Here is a 16,906-nt window from a genome sequence, read left to right as displayed (position 1 = left end):
GGATGTCATGCTGAATCTTTGTAAACTTCTAAGGAAGTAGAGGCGTTGCTCTTAATTGCACATACATGCTGAGCCCAGAACAGGACCTCTAAAATGATGACACAGGAAATTAAAGTTGCAGACCCTCTTGACCTTTGAGCCTGATGAGGACAGGCTCATGGACCTCAGGTTTCCTCCTCCTGAAGTCAATACCCAGCTCCTTGGTCTTGGTGACATTGATGAGAAATTGTTGTGGCACCACTCAGCCAGATTTTCGATCTCCCTCCTATCTGCTGACTCATCACCACCTTTTATTTGGCCAACACAGTGGTGTCATCAACAAACTTAAATATAGCTTTGGAGCTGTGCTTAGACACACAGACATAAGAGTAAAGTGAGTAGCGTAGGGGGGTAAGCACACAGCCTTGTGGTGCACCTGTGCTGATAGAAGCCATTGGCCAATTGTGTACATGCCAGTTATCTGGAAGACATCTTCAGTCAATCCCACAACCTTGACAGTTCCTTGGAGATTCAGAAATCTCCTGTGCAACTTTTCCATCTGTTTCCTTTATGGCAGTGGGCTGCACAGCAGAACTTCACTGTACATCAAGGTTTCAAAGGTACATTTAATGTCAGAGAAATGTATACAATATACATCCTGAAATTCTTTTTCTTTGCAACCAACCACGCATAAGCAGCAGCAAAGCAACGATTCCCCCCCCACCATCAGCAAAAAAAAAGCATTGGCACCCCCCTCACCTGCAAAAAAAAGCATTTGCGCCCCCCCACCTTCAAAAAGAAAAGCATTGGCACCCCCCACCAAGCACTCAAGCATGCAGCAAAGCATCAATAAAGACACAGACTTGCAGTCTCGTCCACCCGGTAATTCAACATACCACAGGCTCTCTCTCTCCCTAATAAGGGAAAAAGAGATGTCTTTGTTTCATGCCCCTGAACATTCTCAATCCCACTCTAGATTCTTACCTCCCCATTCTCCAGTGGCAAAATCCGTGAAAACTCCGTGGTGCAGACGACATCGTCATCCCTTATAATCTGTCCATGGGCTCTTGTCCCAAACTGTTCTTCACAGTCACGTCTGGAATCTGGAAAGTACACGGCAACGTGATAAAACTGCTGGAGATTTACAACATAGAAATGTTCAGCTTAAGAACAGACCCTTTCACCCACGATGTCTGGTTTCCAAGTTTTCAAAGTTTCAAAGTTAAATGCAAATACGTTCCAGCTTCTGCCATTACCATGAAGAGGAAATAAGTGGGGAAGATTCAGAGAGATGGTGTTATATTTATCTCACTCTTACTTAAGCCATAAGAGATGAAAACAAGAATAGGCCATTTGGTTTCTCAACATCATGGCTGTTTGCCATAGAATTATACAGCACAGAAACAGGTCCTTCTGTCCAACTTGTCCATACTGACTGAGATATAACACCGAGCTTGCCCTATTTGCCTGCATTTGACCCAGATCACTCAAAACCTATCTGATCTAAGTACCTGTTTAAATATATTTTAAACACTGTAATTGTTGTACCTGCCTCCACCAGTTCCTCTGGCAAGTGATTCAATATTTTATTTTATTTATTGAGATACAGAGCAGAGTAGGCCCTTCCAGTACTTCAAGCCGTGCCACCCAGCAACACCCGACTTCACCACAGCCTAATCATGGGACAATTTACAATGACCAATTAACCTACCAACCAGTACATCCGGGAGAAAACCAGAGCACCCCAAGTAAACCGACGTGGTCAAAGGGAAATCATACACGCTCCTAACAGACAGCAGCAGGAATAATAAGACCATAAGACAAAGGAGCAGAAGTCGGCCATTCGGCCCATCCAGTCTGCTCTGCCATTTTATCATGAGCTGATCCATTCTCCTATTTAGTCCCACTCCCCCACCTTCTCACTACCCTGGCTACTCAGATACCTATCAATCTCTGCCTTAAATACACCCAATGACTTGGCCTCCACTGCTGCCCGTGGCAACAAATTTCATAGATTCACCACCCTCTGGCTAAAAAAATTTCTTCGCATCTCTGTTCTGAATGGGCGCCCTTCAATTCTTACGTCATGCCCTCTCGTACTAGACACCCCCACCATGGGAAACAACTTTGCCACATCCACTCTGTCCATGCCTTTCAATATTCGAAATGTTTCTATGAGGTCCCCCTCATTCTCCTAAACTCCAAAGAGTACAGTCCAAGAGCGGGAAAACGTTCCTCATATGTTAACCCTCTCATTCTCAGAATTATTCTAGTGACTCTCCTCTGAACCCTCTCCAACGTCAACACATCTTTTCTTAAATAAGGAGCCCAAAGCTGCACAGTACTCCAAGTGAGGCCTTACCATTGCCTTATAGAGCCTCAACAACATATCCCTGCTCCTATACTCTATTCCTCTAGAAATGAATGCCAACATTGCATTCGCCTTCTTCACCACTGACTCAGCCTGGAGGTTAACCTTAAGGGTATCCTGCACGAGGACTCCCAAGTCCCATTGCATCTCAGAACTTTGAATTCTCTCTCCATTTAAATAATAGCCTGCCCATTTATTTCTTCTACCAGAGTGCATATTTGTATTTCATTTGCCACTTCTTTGCCCATTCTCCCAATCTATCCAAGTCTCTCTGCAGACTCTGTTTCCTCAGCACTACCGGCCCCTCCACCTATCTTTGTATCATCAGCAAATTTAGCCACAAAGCCATCTATTCCATAATCCAAATTGTTGATGTACAATGTAAAAAGAAGTGGCCCCAACACGGACCCCTGTGGAACACCACTGATAACCGGCAGCCAACCAGAATGGGATTCCTTTATTCCCACTCTCTGTTTCCTGCCAATCAGCCAACACTCTATCCATGTATGTAACTTTCCTGTAATTCCATGGGCTCTTATCTTGTTTAGCAGCCTCATGTGTGGCACCTTGTCAAAGGCCTTCTGAAAATCTAAATACACAACATCCACTGCATCTCCCTTGTCATCGACTCCAACAATTTCCCAACCACCGATGTCAAGCTAACAGGTCTATAATTTCCTTTTTGCTTCCTTACCCCCTTCTTAAATAGTGGAGTGACATTTGCAATCTTCCAGTCCCCTGGAACCATGCCAGAATCTATTGACTTTTGAAAGATCATTGCTAATGCCTTCGCAATCTCCACAGCTACTTTCTTCAGAACACGCGGGTGCATTCCATCTGGTCCCGGAGACTTACCTACCCTTAGACTATTCAGCTTCCTGAGTACTTTCTCTGTTGTAATTGTGATTGCACACACTTCTCTTCCCTGACACCCTTGAGCATCCAGTATACTGTCTTCCTCAGTGAAGACTGATGCAAAATACTCATTCAGTTCCTCCGTCATCTCATTATCTCCCATTACAATTTCTCCAGCATCATTTTCTATCAGTCCTATATCTACTCTCACCTGTCTTTTACTCTTTATATACTTGAAAAAGCTTTTAGTATCCTGTTTGATATTATTTGCTAGCTTCCTTTCATAGTTCATCTTTTCTCTCTTCATGACCTTCTTAGTTTCCTTTTGTAAGCTTTTAAAAACTTCCCAATCCTCTGTCTTCTCACTAATTTTTGCTTCCTTGTCTGCCCTCTCCTTTGCTTTAACTTTGGCTTTGACTTCTCTTGTCAGCCACAGTTGTATCCTTTATCCATTCAAAAATTTCTTCTTTTTTGGAATATATCTGTCTTGCACCTTCCTCACTTCTCGCATAAACCCCAGCCACTGCTACTCTGCTGTCCTTCCTGCTAGTGTCCCTTTCCAGTCAACTTTGGCCAGTTCCTCTCTCATGCCACTGTAATTTCCTTTACTCCACTGAAATACCAACACATCAGATTTCAGCTTCTCTTTCTCAAATTTCACAGTGAACTCAATCATGTTATGATCACTGCCTCCTAAGGGTTCCTTCACCTCAATCTTTCTAATCACCTCTGGTTCATTACACAATACCCAATCCAGTACAGCCGATCCCCTAGTAGGCTCAACAACAAGCTGTTCTAAAAAGCCATCTCGTCGCCATTCTACAAATTCTCTTTCTTGAGATCCAGCGCCGACCTGATTTTCCCAATCCACTCGCATGTTAAAATCCCCCACAATGATCATAACACTGCCCTTCTGACAACCCTTTTCTATTTCCTGTTGTAATTTGTAGTCCACATCACTGCAGCTATTTGGGGGCCTGTATATAACTGCCATCAGGGTCCTTTTACCCTTGCAATTTCTTAGCTCAATCCAAAAAGATTCTGCATCTTCCGATCCTATGTCACCTCTTTCTAATGATTTACTATCATTTCTTACCAATAAAGCCACGCCTCCCCCTCTGCCTACCTTCCTATCCTTCCGATACACCGTGTATCCTTGGACGTTCAGTTCCCAGAGACATGCATCCTTTAGCCAGGTCTCAGTGATGGCCACAATATCATACCTGTGAATCCGTAGCTGTACGACAAGATCACCCATCTTATTCCTTATGCTGTGTGCATTTAAGTATAAAACCTTAAGTCCAGTATTTGGTACTTTTTGCTTTGATTGCACCGCAACTTTATTGCACTGCAACTCATCCCAATGGCTACAAATTTGTCCCATCACCTGCCAGTCTTTCCTGACATCTTTACTGCTCACTATCTTAGATTTATTTCTGTTTTCCCCCTCCTCTGCCCTGTCATTCCAGTTACCATCCCCCTTCCAAATTAGTTTAAACCCTTCCTAACAGCTCTATTAAACCTTCCCACCAGGATATTGGTCCCTTTCGGGTTCAGGTGTAACCCGTCCTTTTTGAACAGGTCATACTTCCCCCAGAAGAGATCCCAGTGATCCAAAAATCTGAAGCCCTGCCCCCTGCACCAGTCTCTCATCCACGCATTCATCTGCCTGATCCTACTATTCTTGCCCTCGCTAGCACGTGGCACAGGTAGCAATCCTGAGATTACTACCCTGGAGGTCCTGCTTCTCAGCTTCCTTCCTAACTCCCAGAAATCTCTCCCTTTTCCTATCTATGTCATTGGTACCAACATGTACCAAGACAGCTGGCTGCTCGCCCTCTCCCTTCAGAATATTCTGGACCTGATCCGAGACGTCCCATACTCTGGCACCTGGGAGGTAACACACCATGCAGTTATCTCTATCAGGCTCACAGAATCGCCTGACTGCTCCCCGGACTATGGAATCCCCTATGACTACTGCATTCCTCTTCTCCCTCCTTCCCTCCTGCACAACAGCGCCAGGCTCGGTGCCGGAGACCTCCCTCCAGCAGCCTCTGTGTGGAAAAGGTTGCCCTTCACATCCACTTTAAATCTTTCCCCTCTCACCTTAAACCTATGCCCTCTAGTTTTATATTCCCCTACCCAGAGGAAAAGACTGACTATCCACCTTATCCACGGCTCTCATGAGTTTATAAACCTTTCCAAGTACAAAGTTCGAAGTAAATTCATTATCTAAGTACAGTATGAACTGTTTTATGTTATTATATACTACCTTGAGACTTGTTTTCTTGCAGCGATTTACAGGGGAAAAGAAATACAAAAGAATTTTATGATAAACTGTACATAAACAAAGACTGACAACCAATGTGCAAAACTATACAAATAAAAATAACAGAGCATGAGTTGTAAAGAATCCTGAAAAGTGAGTCTATAGGTCACAGAATCAGTTCAGAGGAGTGGTGAGTTTATGTTATCCGTAGCAGTTCAATGGCCTGATGGTTACAGGGTAATGACTACCCCCGATCCTGGCGATGTGGGTCCTAATCAGAAGGGCCTGTTCCTGTGCTGTACTGTTCTATGTTTGAAGAACTTTTACTTGAACTTTTGATCCTCCATTTGACTTTGAGAAAAGGTGGGGCTCTTTGCCTGCTACTATCATTTGACTTGAGTTAATTTAAGATGGTCCCCTTCTGATTCTTGGGTAAATGGATTTGGCTGGCGGATTTATGTCCATTTTTATGGAAGCTTGTATGGTGTATAGCTCCGGGTTTGTGCTCCAAATAGGTTTTTTTCCCCCCGTTTTTTTGTTAGCTGGGGTTTTTTGTTTTAGTTGGTAGGGGTTCTTTTTTTCTTTCTTTCTTTTTTCCAAAAAAAAATAGCTTTAACATTTTGAGTTTTTTATTATTATTATTATTGATATACTGTTTAACTTGGTTAATAGTTTAACTCTTATTATACATATTGATATATTGACTTGATTACTTTAATGTATTTTTCATTGTTGATTTTCAATAATAATTATTAAAAAGATTTTAAAATGAAAAATGAAATGAATTTTTACAACAGAACCACTTTCCTGAAATATTCACATATACCTTGATTTCCATTAAGGTACAAAAATATTCTGATCTCTGCTTTGATTGTGCTCAATATCTGAGCCTCCACAGCCCTTGGGTATAAGGGATTCCAGAGGTTCTGGAAGAAGAAATATTTTCAATTCTCTGTCGCGATGGAAGAGCCTTATACTTCGGTTCTATGACTTCTGTTTCTGAACAACCCAGCTGTAAAAGGAAGTTTCAACTACTGGTGAAATTATTAAGATATATAAGCCTGCTTTAAAGTGTTTCTTTTCATTTTCATAACTGTAAAGTTTGTAAAGCAAATACAACATGCGTTCAATTCATAGAGTCATACAGATAGAAGCAGGCCCTTCTGGCCAACTTGTCCATGCTACACAGGATTGCCATCTAATCTAGTCCCATTTGGCCCATATTCCTCTAAGTCATTCTTATTCATGTACTTGTCTAAGTACATTTTAAACATTGTTAATATTCCTGCCTCAACCATTACTCTGGCAACTCAATCTACCATCCTCTAGATGAAACAGATGTCCTTCAGATTCCTAAATCTCACTAAGTTCACCTTAGATCTATGCCTCTTGCTTGTAATTCCTTTTCCTGGGAAACGATTGTGTGACTTCACCCAGTCTATGCCCCTCATGATTTTATACACCTCTATAAGATCACCTCTCATTCTCCTACATTCCAATGAATAAAGTCCCAACCTGCTCAACCTCTCCCCATAACTCATCCCTCGGTACAGGAAGTGGTGTTATGTAGCAATGCAAGGCATAATTGTAAAGGTCAGAGTGTCAGGGCCGGAGGTGTGGGATAGGCCAGCGTTCAGCTCACTGCTCCGCAAGGTTTACTTGTCTCTGTGCAGAACTAAGGCTGTGGCCTACAACTAACGGGCTCCTGATTCAGCTGCAGTGATGACTGGCTTTGTGGCTGTGAACTTCAGTTCTGCATGTTGTTTGCTTACTTCTAGTTTTTTTTTCTATGCACACTGGGTGCTTGAGAGTCTTTTTCTCATCAGGTCCTGATGAAAGTTCTCGGCCCAAACTATCGACTGTTTACTCTTTTCTGCAGATCCTGCCTGGCATTCTGAGTTCCTCCAGCATTTTGTGTATACTACAAAGATCTAGGGGGTACACTTTTCCACACAGAAGATATCGGGAATGAGCTGCAAGAGGAGTTATGGTGTTGCTTGATAAAAATTTACTTGATATAATTTTTAATTTGAAACCCTTCCATAATGCATCTATATCTAATATTTAGATTAGATTTAGATTATGAGGACACGCAGTCCTCTTTTATTGTCATTTAGTAATGCATGCATTAAGAAATGATACAATGTTTCTCCAGAACGATATCACAGAAACACAAGACAAACCGACTGAAAAACTGACAAAAACCACATAATTATAACATATAGTTACAACAGTGCAAAGCAATACCGTAATTTGATGAAGAACAGACCATGGGCACAGTAAAAAAAAGTCTCAAAGTCTCTCGAAAGTCCCATCATCTCACGCAGAGAGTAGAAGGAAGAAGAAAAACTCTTCCTGCTATGAGCTTCCAGCGCTGTAAACTTGCCGATGCAGCATGCTGGAAGCACCCGACCACAGCCCACTCTTGAGTCCATCCGAAAACTTCGAGCCCCCAACCAGCCCTCCGACACCGAGCACCAAGCACCATCTCTGTCGAGCACTTCGATCCCGGCCCCAGCAACAGGCAATAGGCAAAGCCGAGGATTTGGGGCCTTCCCCTCTGGAGATTCTCAATCGCACAGTAGTAGCGGCAGCGAAGCAGGCATTTCAGAAATCTCTCCAGGTGTTCCTCCGTGCTTCACACGTCCATCTCCATCAAATCAGGATTGTGCATGGCCCCTAGTTAACACATACGATATCATTTTGGAGCGGCCGCGCGCGCTGCGTCGCGCCGCCATCTCCCCCCTGCCCTATTTATGGTATGTTGTAGGGAATGAGAAATGTTCCTTTAGATAAAATTAAAAATCTTTGGGAACAAGATTTACAGATTTCGATTTCTGAGGACACTTGGAATGAAATTGTTAAATTGGTTAATACATCATTGTTATGTGCCCGTCATTCCCTGCTACAATTTAAAGAGTCCATATGTCTAAAGTTAAGCTGTCTCATTTTTATTCCGATATATCTCCCTATGGTGATAGATGTAATAATGGAGAAGCTTCACTAATCCATATGTTTTGGACTTGTCAGAGTCTTGAAAAATATTGGAAGGAAGTATTTCAAATTTTTTCGGTGCTTTTTAAAAGTAAATTTTAAACCTAATCCCCTCTGACTGCCTTATTTGGTATTGTTGGAGGAAATGATATTATGTTGGAGACACATGATCTGCATTTTTTGGCCTTTACTTCTCTTATAGCCAGGAGGACATTGTTGCTTAAGTGGAAGGATGCCAATCCGCCTACTCATTGGTTACATGATGTTATGTCATGTTTAAATTTAGAGAAGATTCGCTGTTTAATTTCTGAACCTAGACAAGATTTTTTTAACATTGTGGGGGCCTTTTTTTGAATTATTTTCAAAATCTTTGATTTGCTATTAAGCACAGATGTTGGCTAATAATATGTTTTACTATATGTTAAGGATTTTTTCCTTTTTTTTTAAACCTAACAGCTGTTCTTTTTTCCGGTAGTGGGTTTAAATTTTCTTGCATAATAAAATTACCACTTTTCAATATTATGTTTAAATTTAATTTATATGGATATGGGGTAATTACACTTTATCTGTGATTTCAATATATTGTAATCAATATATATTATATATCCTACTGTATTCTGTATTCTTTTACATAAGAAATTAATAAAAATATTGAAGAAAGAAAGAAAAGTTGCTTGATCGTGTACATGGATCGGAAGGTGCAGAGGAATAAGGGTTTAATGCAAGTAAATGGGATTAATGTAGATAGGCATCATGGTCCAGAAGCAGACTCCCTATATCTCTCACTGCCAACATAATCAAAGACTCTTGACCTCACTATTTAACTTGTTATGTTCTTACAACTTATTGTCTATCTGCACTGCACTTTCTCTATAACTGTAATGCATTATTCTGCATTCTGTTATTGTTTTTTCCTCATGCTACGTCAATGAAATGATCTGTATGAACAGGATGCAAAACAAGCCTTTCACTGCACTCAGTACATGTGACAATAATAAACCAATTCCAAGAATAAACCCTCCTTAGTTCATCTCCTTCACCTTAGGTGGAACTGAAAGATCACATCGATTGTACAATGTTATGAAAAATACTTAGATTTCTAAGAACATCAAGATAACAAAGAAAAATGCTAGAAATGAAACCTGAGAGACTCACGAGCAAAGTACTGCCACGGCTTGTAGGATCTTCCAAAATCGACCGATCGCTCAAGGACCCAGAGGTCAGGACGTGGAGAGTTTGCAAACTTGATAAGGATATAAGCCACGTGGAAGAGCTGTTAAAAGGACACAGGAATTGGTTATGACAACATAATTTCTAACAGTCAAGACAGAAACTCCTAAATGAATTCGCTTTAATTTGTTTTCAGGATATGACTGCCAAGGCCAGCATTTATTGCGAATGTGATGCCTCTGAATGTCAAGAGTAGGTGATTGCACACTACTTTTCTGGAGGTGGCAATTGCTGGCATTCTTGAATTGCAAATATCCATGTTAGTCCTCAACAATGGTAATATCATCAGGCTCATGAGCAAAAAGTATAAAGAGCTAAAAGTCATAACAATGTTTTCAAAGTGTTGGGCTGTCTCCACCCAATAGATGGAGTGTTTTTTTTTCAAAACTGGAAATGAATTATAAGTTAGCCAAAGAAAGGAAATTACAGAACTCTGCATGAGAAAATGTGATCTAAATTACTCTTTAATTAGCAACTGTCAAGGTAGGCAGATCAGTAGAAGAAAACATTTACAAACATGTTAAGAGATCAGCATATAATGACATTAATTAGCCAGTCCATTGCTGAAGGCTGTTATTAAATTTTAACATTATGGATAAATAGGGTAGAACGAGAAGTGTAAGATAAATACTAGGTAGTTAGCAATAGGCAACACAGGTTTGCAAATTACTTGGAAGCACTGGATGATGTAAGGCTGTTCAGAAAGTGAGGTGCTGTATACTCTTTGAACACCAGGAAAATAGAAAGCAGTCACTTTAGACTTTTACAACAATGTCAATTACTTGTACAGTACTTACGAAGTAGCTCAGCAAAGTAAAATCCCAAACCTGAGCTGGCTCGCAAAATATCATCAAACAACAGCTCATTAGGAGACACAAGAGAGACTGCAGATGCTGGAATCTGCACCGACATTCACAGAGCACTGGATAAGCTCGGCAGGTCAAGCACCATCTGAAGAGGAAATAGACAGTAAATGCTATGGGCCGAGCCTGCATCTGGTCCAGTGGGACCAGGAAAAGGGTCCACTTCCCTTCACTGATGCTGCCTGACCACCGACTTCCTCCAGCACTCATTCTGTGTAGCATCAGGAGAGAGGCACTGCATCTCGCAGTTCATCTGTCCAAAACCTTTCCTCAGAAAACACACCAGCCATTCCCAGTACCCTCCCTTTCCTAATCCTTTTATTGAATGATGCAAGATTGATTGCTTGGGAGTCTATTCATCTTATCATGTTTGAGCCTGTTGAACAAGAACGCCCCAGCCTAATCCCACCTCTCCATACACTGCAGGTGAAAGACACACTCAGGTAGTGTTCCAATGTGACAGGGTCTCTGCCTCTCCATCCCTTTAGGCAGTGAGTTCCAGACCCTCACTACAACATGGGCAAAATGTTTTCTCCTCAACTCTCCCTTCTTCTACCATTTACTTTACATCCTTACCTTCAGTTTTTGATTGCTTTGCTGAGGGAAAATGCCTTCATCCAATGTACTCTATCCTAGCCCTATATGATTTCATACACCTCAGTTAAGTCTCCTTCCTCAACCCTCTCTCTTCCAAAGAAAGAGTGCATTCAATTTTTCCGTACATCTTTCTGACTTAAAGCATTCTGATCTGGTGTGGGCACTCCATTTGCACAGATCCCAAGAGGCTACAGAGAGTGGATGGCTCAGCCAGATCCATTGCAGGTACAACTCTCCCCATCATTGAGGATATCTATAAGAAGAGGTGTCTCAGGAAGGTGACATCCATTAGTGGGACCCCCCCCCCCCCCAACCACCTGGACCATACCCTCTTCTCGATACTGCCATCGGGTAGGAGGTACAGGAGCCCGAAGACCCACAACTCTAGGTTCAACAACGGCTTCTTCCCCACTGCTATCGGGTTCTCGACCCAACCTGAAACACCCAAGCACTAGCTCGGGCGATATTTCCCAAAACTTTCATTAATACATCTTCCCCCTTCTTTTCCAGTCCTAATGAAGGGTCTCAGCCCAAAATGTCAACTGTTCATTCATTTCCATAGATGCTGCCTGACCTGCTGTGCTTTCAGGCTTTTGTATCTTCTGCCCAACAGAAGAGGAAAGATGGAAGAGAGCATGTCTGGGGCGAGTGGGATCTTTGACTATTTTGGCCACTTTACCAAGGCAGCAAGAAGTGTAGACAGAGTCCATAGAGGCAATGTGCTGAGCTTTGTCCACAACCCTCTGCAGTTTCTTGTCATCATGGGCAGAGCTGTTGCCATACCAAATGATGATGCATCCCGATAGAAAGCTTTCTATGGCGCAACGGTAAAAATTGGTGAAGTTTGACAGGGACATGCCAAATTTCTTTAATCTCCTCAGGAAGTAGAGGTGTTTGATACTTATGGGATTTCTTAGCCATGGCATCGCGTGGTTGGACCAGGACAGTCTATTGATGATGTTCACTCGTAGGAATAGGAAGCTCTCAACCACCTTGACCTCAGCTCTGTCATTTATACCATAGGCATTCATACCCAAGACTAAAAACCTGAACTTGAAATTGAACAAGTGTTCTCTTGGCAACATGGATGGCAAATGATAACTAGCTATCACTACAAGACAGAAATAGGGAAGTCTTGTTATGATTGTGCTGTGTGCTGGTGCAGCCACACCTGTAGTACTGCACACAGTTTGGTCGCTTTATTTAAGAAATGATATGCCAATAGACAGGAGGGGGAGGGATGGAGCCAAGAGCTGGACAGGTAATTGGCAAAAGGGATATGAGAGGATCATGGGACAGGAGGCCCAGGGAGAAGGAAAAGGGGGAGGGGAAAAAAAAGAGGATGGGCAAGGGGTATAGTGAGGGGGACAGAGGGAGAAAAAGGAGAGAGAGAAAAAGAATGTGTGTATACAAAGAAATAACGGATGGGGTATGAGGGGGAGGTGAGGTGCCATGATCCTCTCATATCCCTTTTGCCAATCAACTTTCCAGCTCTTGGCTCCATCTCCTCCTGTCTTCTCCTATCATTTCAGATCTCCCCCTCCGAATTTCAAATCTCTTACTAGCTCTTCCTTCAGTTAGTCCTGACGAAGGATTTCGGCCTGAAACGTCGATTGTACCTCTTCCTAGAGATGCAGCCTGGCCTGCTGCGTTCACCAGCAACTTTGATGTGTGTTGCTTGAAATTCCAGCATCTGCAGATTTCCTCGTGTTTACTGGAGGCAGTCCAATAGAGATTCACCAGCATCATTTCTGAGATGACAGGATTCCCTCATCATGAGTGACTAATGAAATCAGATCTGTATCCTTTGCAATTGAGAAATTTAGAACAATGGGGTTAATCCTATGGAAACTTTTAAGATCCAAAATGGGTTTCACAGAGCCGTTGGCAAGATAGAACATAGAACTTTGGACAGTAGAGCACAGGTACAAGCCCTTCAGCCCATAATGTCTGTGCTGAGTGTGGTACCAAATTAAATTGTATCTCTTCCGCGTGCACATGATCCATATCCCTCCATTCCCTGCATATCATGTGTCTAACAGACACTTAAATACCACGATGATATTTACCTCCACATCACTCCGGCAGCCTGTTCTCGGAACCCATCAAACTCTGCCACCTTCATCCATGATGAAAATGGCAAAGTTTGTCATCGAAACATCAGTGAAAATCAATACCTGTACCTGGATGGAAGCCCAAGCATATAGGCTGGGAAAGCACCAGATCCTTTTTCCTCATCACACTGTGTAAAGACCTTGCACCGCACATCTCCTTTGAACTTTCCCCCTCTATCAGGTCTCCCTTCAGCCTTTAATGCCTTAGAGAAAACAACCCAAGTTTATCCAATCTCTCCTTATAGACCACAACAGCACAAAATATAGGTGGATTATTAGGTCATTCCACCATCAAGCCAGCTCCACCATTTAATTATGACTTTTTTTCCAAGCACAATTCTCCTACTGTCTCTCCATAACCCTTAACCCCCTTACTAAATCAGGAACCTAACAATCTCTGTCTTAAATACACCCAATGACTTGGCCTCCACTACCATCCATGGCAATGAATGCCACAGATTCAACACCCTTCACCTGAAGAAATTTCTCTGCATCTCTATTTTAAAGGGATGCCCCTTTATTCTGAGGCTGTGTCCTTGGATCTTGGGCTCTCCTTACAATATATCAATGATCACATCAGCTGAAAAGTGCTCTGGTACATTCTGGGGACATGAGCATATCCTCTCACCTCCTGCCCCGTTCGTAATTTTTCTTGGCAGTTAGCAGTGCACCAGGAGCCTCTGTGACCCATGGGCTGTTTTTCTGGATATCTACATAGACAAATGATCACTGCCGCTGAAAGATCATCAACTCAGTGAAAGACACACTTTGGATTGCTCAAGTCTCATTGGTCTTCCAGAGTAATGAGATGTCCATTAGGGAATGCTGCAGACTGACACAGGATGCCATGCTGAGTAATATACTAGAGCTCAGTGTAACTAGTGCAAAGACTCAGTGGGGATGGACTAGGGTCGAGTCCTTCCCCACTGTTTGATGGGCTGTCCTGTGTAACGAACCCTTAAATGCTTGATGGACTACAGAGTTTGAGGATATAGGCAGAGAAATGTCATATGGAGCAGAATCTGGGAAAGTGTGAAGTGTTGCATTTTGTAAGGTCAAATGTAAGGGGGAAGTAAATAGTAAATGACAGGACCCTCTACAGGATTGATGCATCTTTGAGTACAAGTTCATCGCTACCTGGAAGTGGCAACACAATTGGATAGGATGGTAAAGAAATTATATGACATGCTTGCCTTCATTGGTCAGGCCATTAAGTACAAAAGTTGCTGCTGCACAAAGCTTTAGTTAGGCCAGATTTAGAGTGTTGTGTGGCGTTCAGGCCACTCCATCACAGGAAGGATATGGAGACTTTAGAGAGGGTGCAGGTTCGCCGGGATGCTGTCTGGATAAGCTATAAGGAGAGGCAAGGAGATTATAAGAGCATTTGCTATATGAAGAGATTGTACAAATTTGGATTATTTTATCTGAAGCATCAGACACAGAGGGGTGGCCTGATAGATACTTATGAAGATATGAGACGCATAGACAGGGTGTTATTTCCCAGGATGGAAATATCATGTACAAAAGGACGTACATTGAAGGTGAGGGGGAAAACTTTTAAAGAAGATGTGCAGGGCAATTTTTTCACACAGAGTGTGATGGGTGCCTGGAACAGACTGCCAGGGGAGATGGTGCAAGCAGCTACAACTCTGGCCTTGAAGAGGCATTGAAATAGGCACATGAATCAGCTGGGAATAGACCATGTGCAAGCCGGTGGCATTAGCTCAATTTGGCTTCATGTTTAGTACAGACATTGTGGGCCAAAGGGCCTGTTACTGTGCTGTACCATTCTATGTTCTATAAAACAGTAGTAATGTTGACAAAGAATAAGAAATGTATCGAGGCACATCACCGAGTTCGACTGGCGGGAAGAATTTTAAAAGAAGACAGCTTTATAGAGCCGGAGTCAGAGTAGGAGGGCTTTGGTGATAACGGGTCAAGGTGAGGTTAGTTCCTTGAGAAGATTAATAGGAAGTATGTCTGTGAGGCCGGTGTTCTGTACTGGGTGTCAAATGTGGGATGTCCAGGAGACCCCCAGCCTCCCGGATGGCCACATCTGTGTCAGGTGCGTCAAGCTGCAGCTCCTTAGGGACCGGGTTAGGGAACCGGAGATGCAGCTCGATGACCTTCGCCTGATCAGGGAAAGTGAGGTGGTGATAGATAGGAGCTATAGGCAAGTAGTTACACTGGGACCCAGGAGACAGATAAGTGGGTAACAGCCAGGAGAGGGAAGGGCAAGAGTCAGATACCAGAAAGTACCCCTGTGGCTGTCCCCCTCAACAATAAGTACTCCTGTTTGAGTACTGATGGGGGGACAGCCTCTGGCAGAGTCTAGCCCTGTGGCTCAGAAGGGTAGGGAAAGGAAGAGGATGGCAGCAGTGACTCTATAGTTAGGGGGTCAGACAGGCAATTCTGTGGACATAAGAAAGAAACACGAATGGTAGTTTCCCTCCCAGGTGCCAGGGTCTGGGATATTTCTGATCATGTTCACAATATCCTGAAGTGAGGTGAACAGCCAGAGGTCGTGGTACATATTGGTACCAACAACATAGATTGGAAAAGGGAGGAGGTCCTGAAAACAGACTGCAGGGAGTTAGGAAAGAAGCTGAGAAGCAGGACCATAAAGGTAGTGATCTTGGGATTACTGCCTGTGCCACGCCACAGTGAGCAAAGGAATGGAATGAGGTCAAGGATAAATGAGTGGCTGAGGGATTGGAGCGGGGGGCAGGGATTCAGATTTCTGGATCATTGCAACCTCTTTTGGGGCAGGCGTGACCTGTACAATAAAGATGGGTTGCACCTGAATCCAAGGGGGACCAATATCCTGGCAGGGAGGTTTGCTAAGGCTGTTGGGGAGAGTTTAGACTAGAATCGCTGGGGTTGGGAACCAAACTGAAGAGACAGAGGAAGGGGCGGTTGGCTTACAAGCAGAGAAAGCTTGTAGGCAGTGTGAGAGGGAGGATAGGCAGGTGATAGAGAAGGGATTTGCTCAGACAGATGGTTTGAGATGTGACTATTTTAATGTAAGGGGTATCATGAACAAAGCGGATGAGAGAGCATGGATCAGTACTTCGAGCTATGATGTGGCCATTACAGAGACTTCGATGGCTCGGGGCAGGAATGGTTATGTAGAGTGCCAGGCTTTAGATGTTTCAGAAAGGATGGGGGTGGGGGCGCGGCACTGATGATCAGATATAGTGTTACGGCTGCAGAAAAGGAGGAAGACATGGAGGGATTGTCTACGGAGTCTCTGTGGATGGAAGTTAGAAGCAGGAGGGGGTCAATAACTCTACTGGATGTTTTTATAGACCACCCAATAGTAAAAGGGATATTGAGGAGCAGATAGGGAGACAGATCCTGGAAAGGTGTAATAATAACAGGGTTGTTGTGGTGGGAGATTTTAATTTCCCAAATATTGATTGGCATCTCCCTAGAGCAAGGGGTTTAGATAGAGTGGAGTTTGTTAGGTGTGTTCAGGAAGGTTTTTTGACACAATATGTAGATAAGCCTACAAGAGGAGAGGCTGTACTTGATCTGGTATTAGGAAATGAACCTGGTCAGGCGTCAGGTCTGTCAGTAGGAGAGTATTTTGGAGATAGTGATCACAATTCTATCTCCTTTACCACAGCATTGG

At 43.1% G+C, this 16,906-nt stretch overlaps 1 protein-coding gene across 2 annotated transcripts in view; it reads right to left on the bottom strand.

Moving 5' to 3' along the window:
- Positions 1-16,906, bottom strand: part of LOC140197350 (laminin subunit alpha-3-like) — a 320,231-nt gene that overhangs the window by 245,595 nt on the left and 57,730 nt on the right. For both annotated transcript variants that reach the window (XM_072257303.1, XM_072257312.1), the window contains exons 3-4: positions 9,624-9,741; positions 964-1,082 (exon numbers count right to left, since the gene is read on the bottom strand). In XM_072257303.1, coding sequence (XP_072113404.1) covers positions 964-1,082; positions 9,624-9,741 — 237 coding nt within the window. The remainder of the gene's footprint in view (positions 1-963; positions 1,083-9,623; positions 9,742-16,906) is intronic.

Source organism: Mobula birostris, chromosome 1 (genome assembly GCF_030028105.1).
Source record: "Mobula birostris isolate sMobBir1 chromosome 1, sMobBir1.hap1, whole genome shotgun sequence".
In the NCBI taxonomy this organism is placed as follows: domain Eukaryota; kingdom Metazoa; phylum Chordata; class Chondrichthyes; order Myliobatiformes; family Myliobatidae; genus Mobula; species Mobula birostris.
The sequence above is the reverse complement of the archived record's forward strand: the minus strand, read 5'-3'. Positions and strand labels throughout refer to the sequence as shown.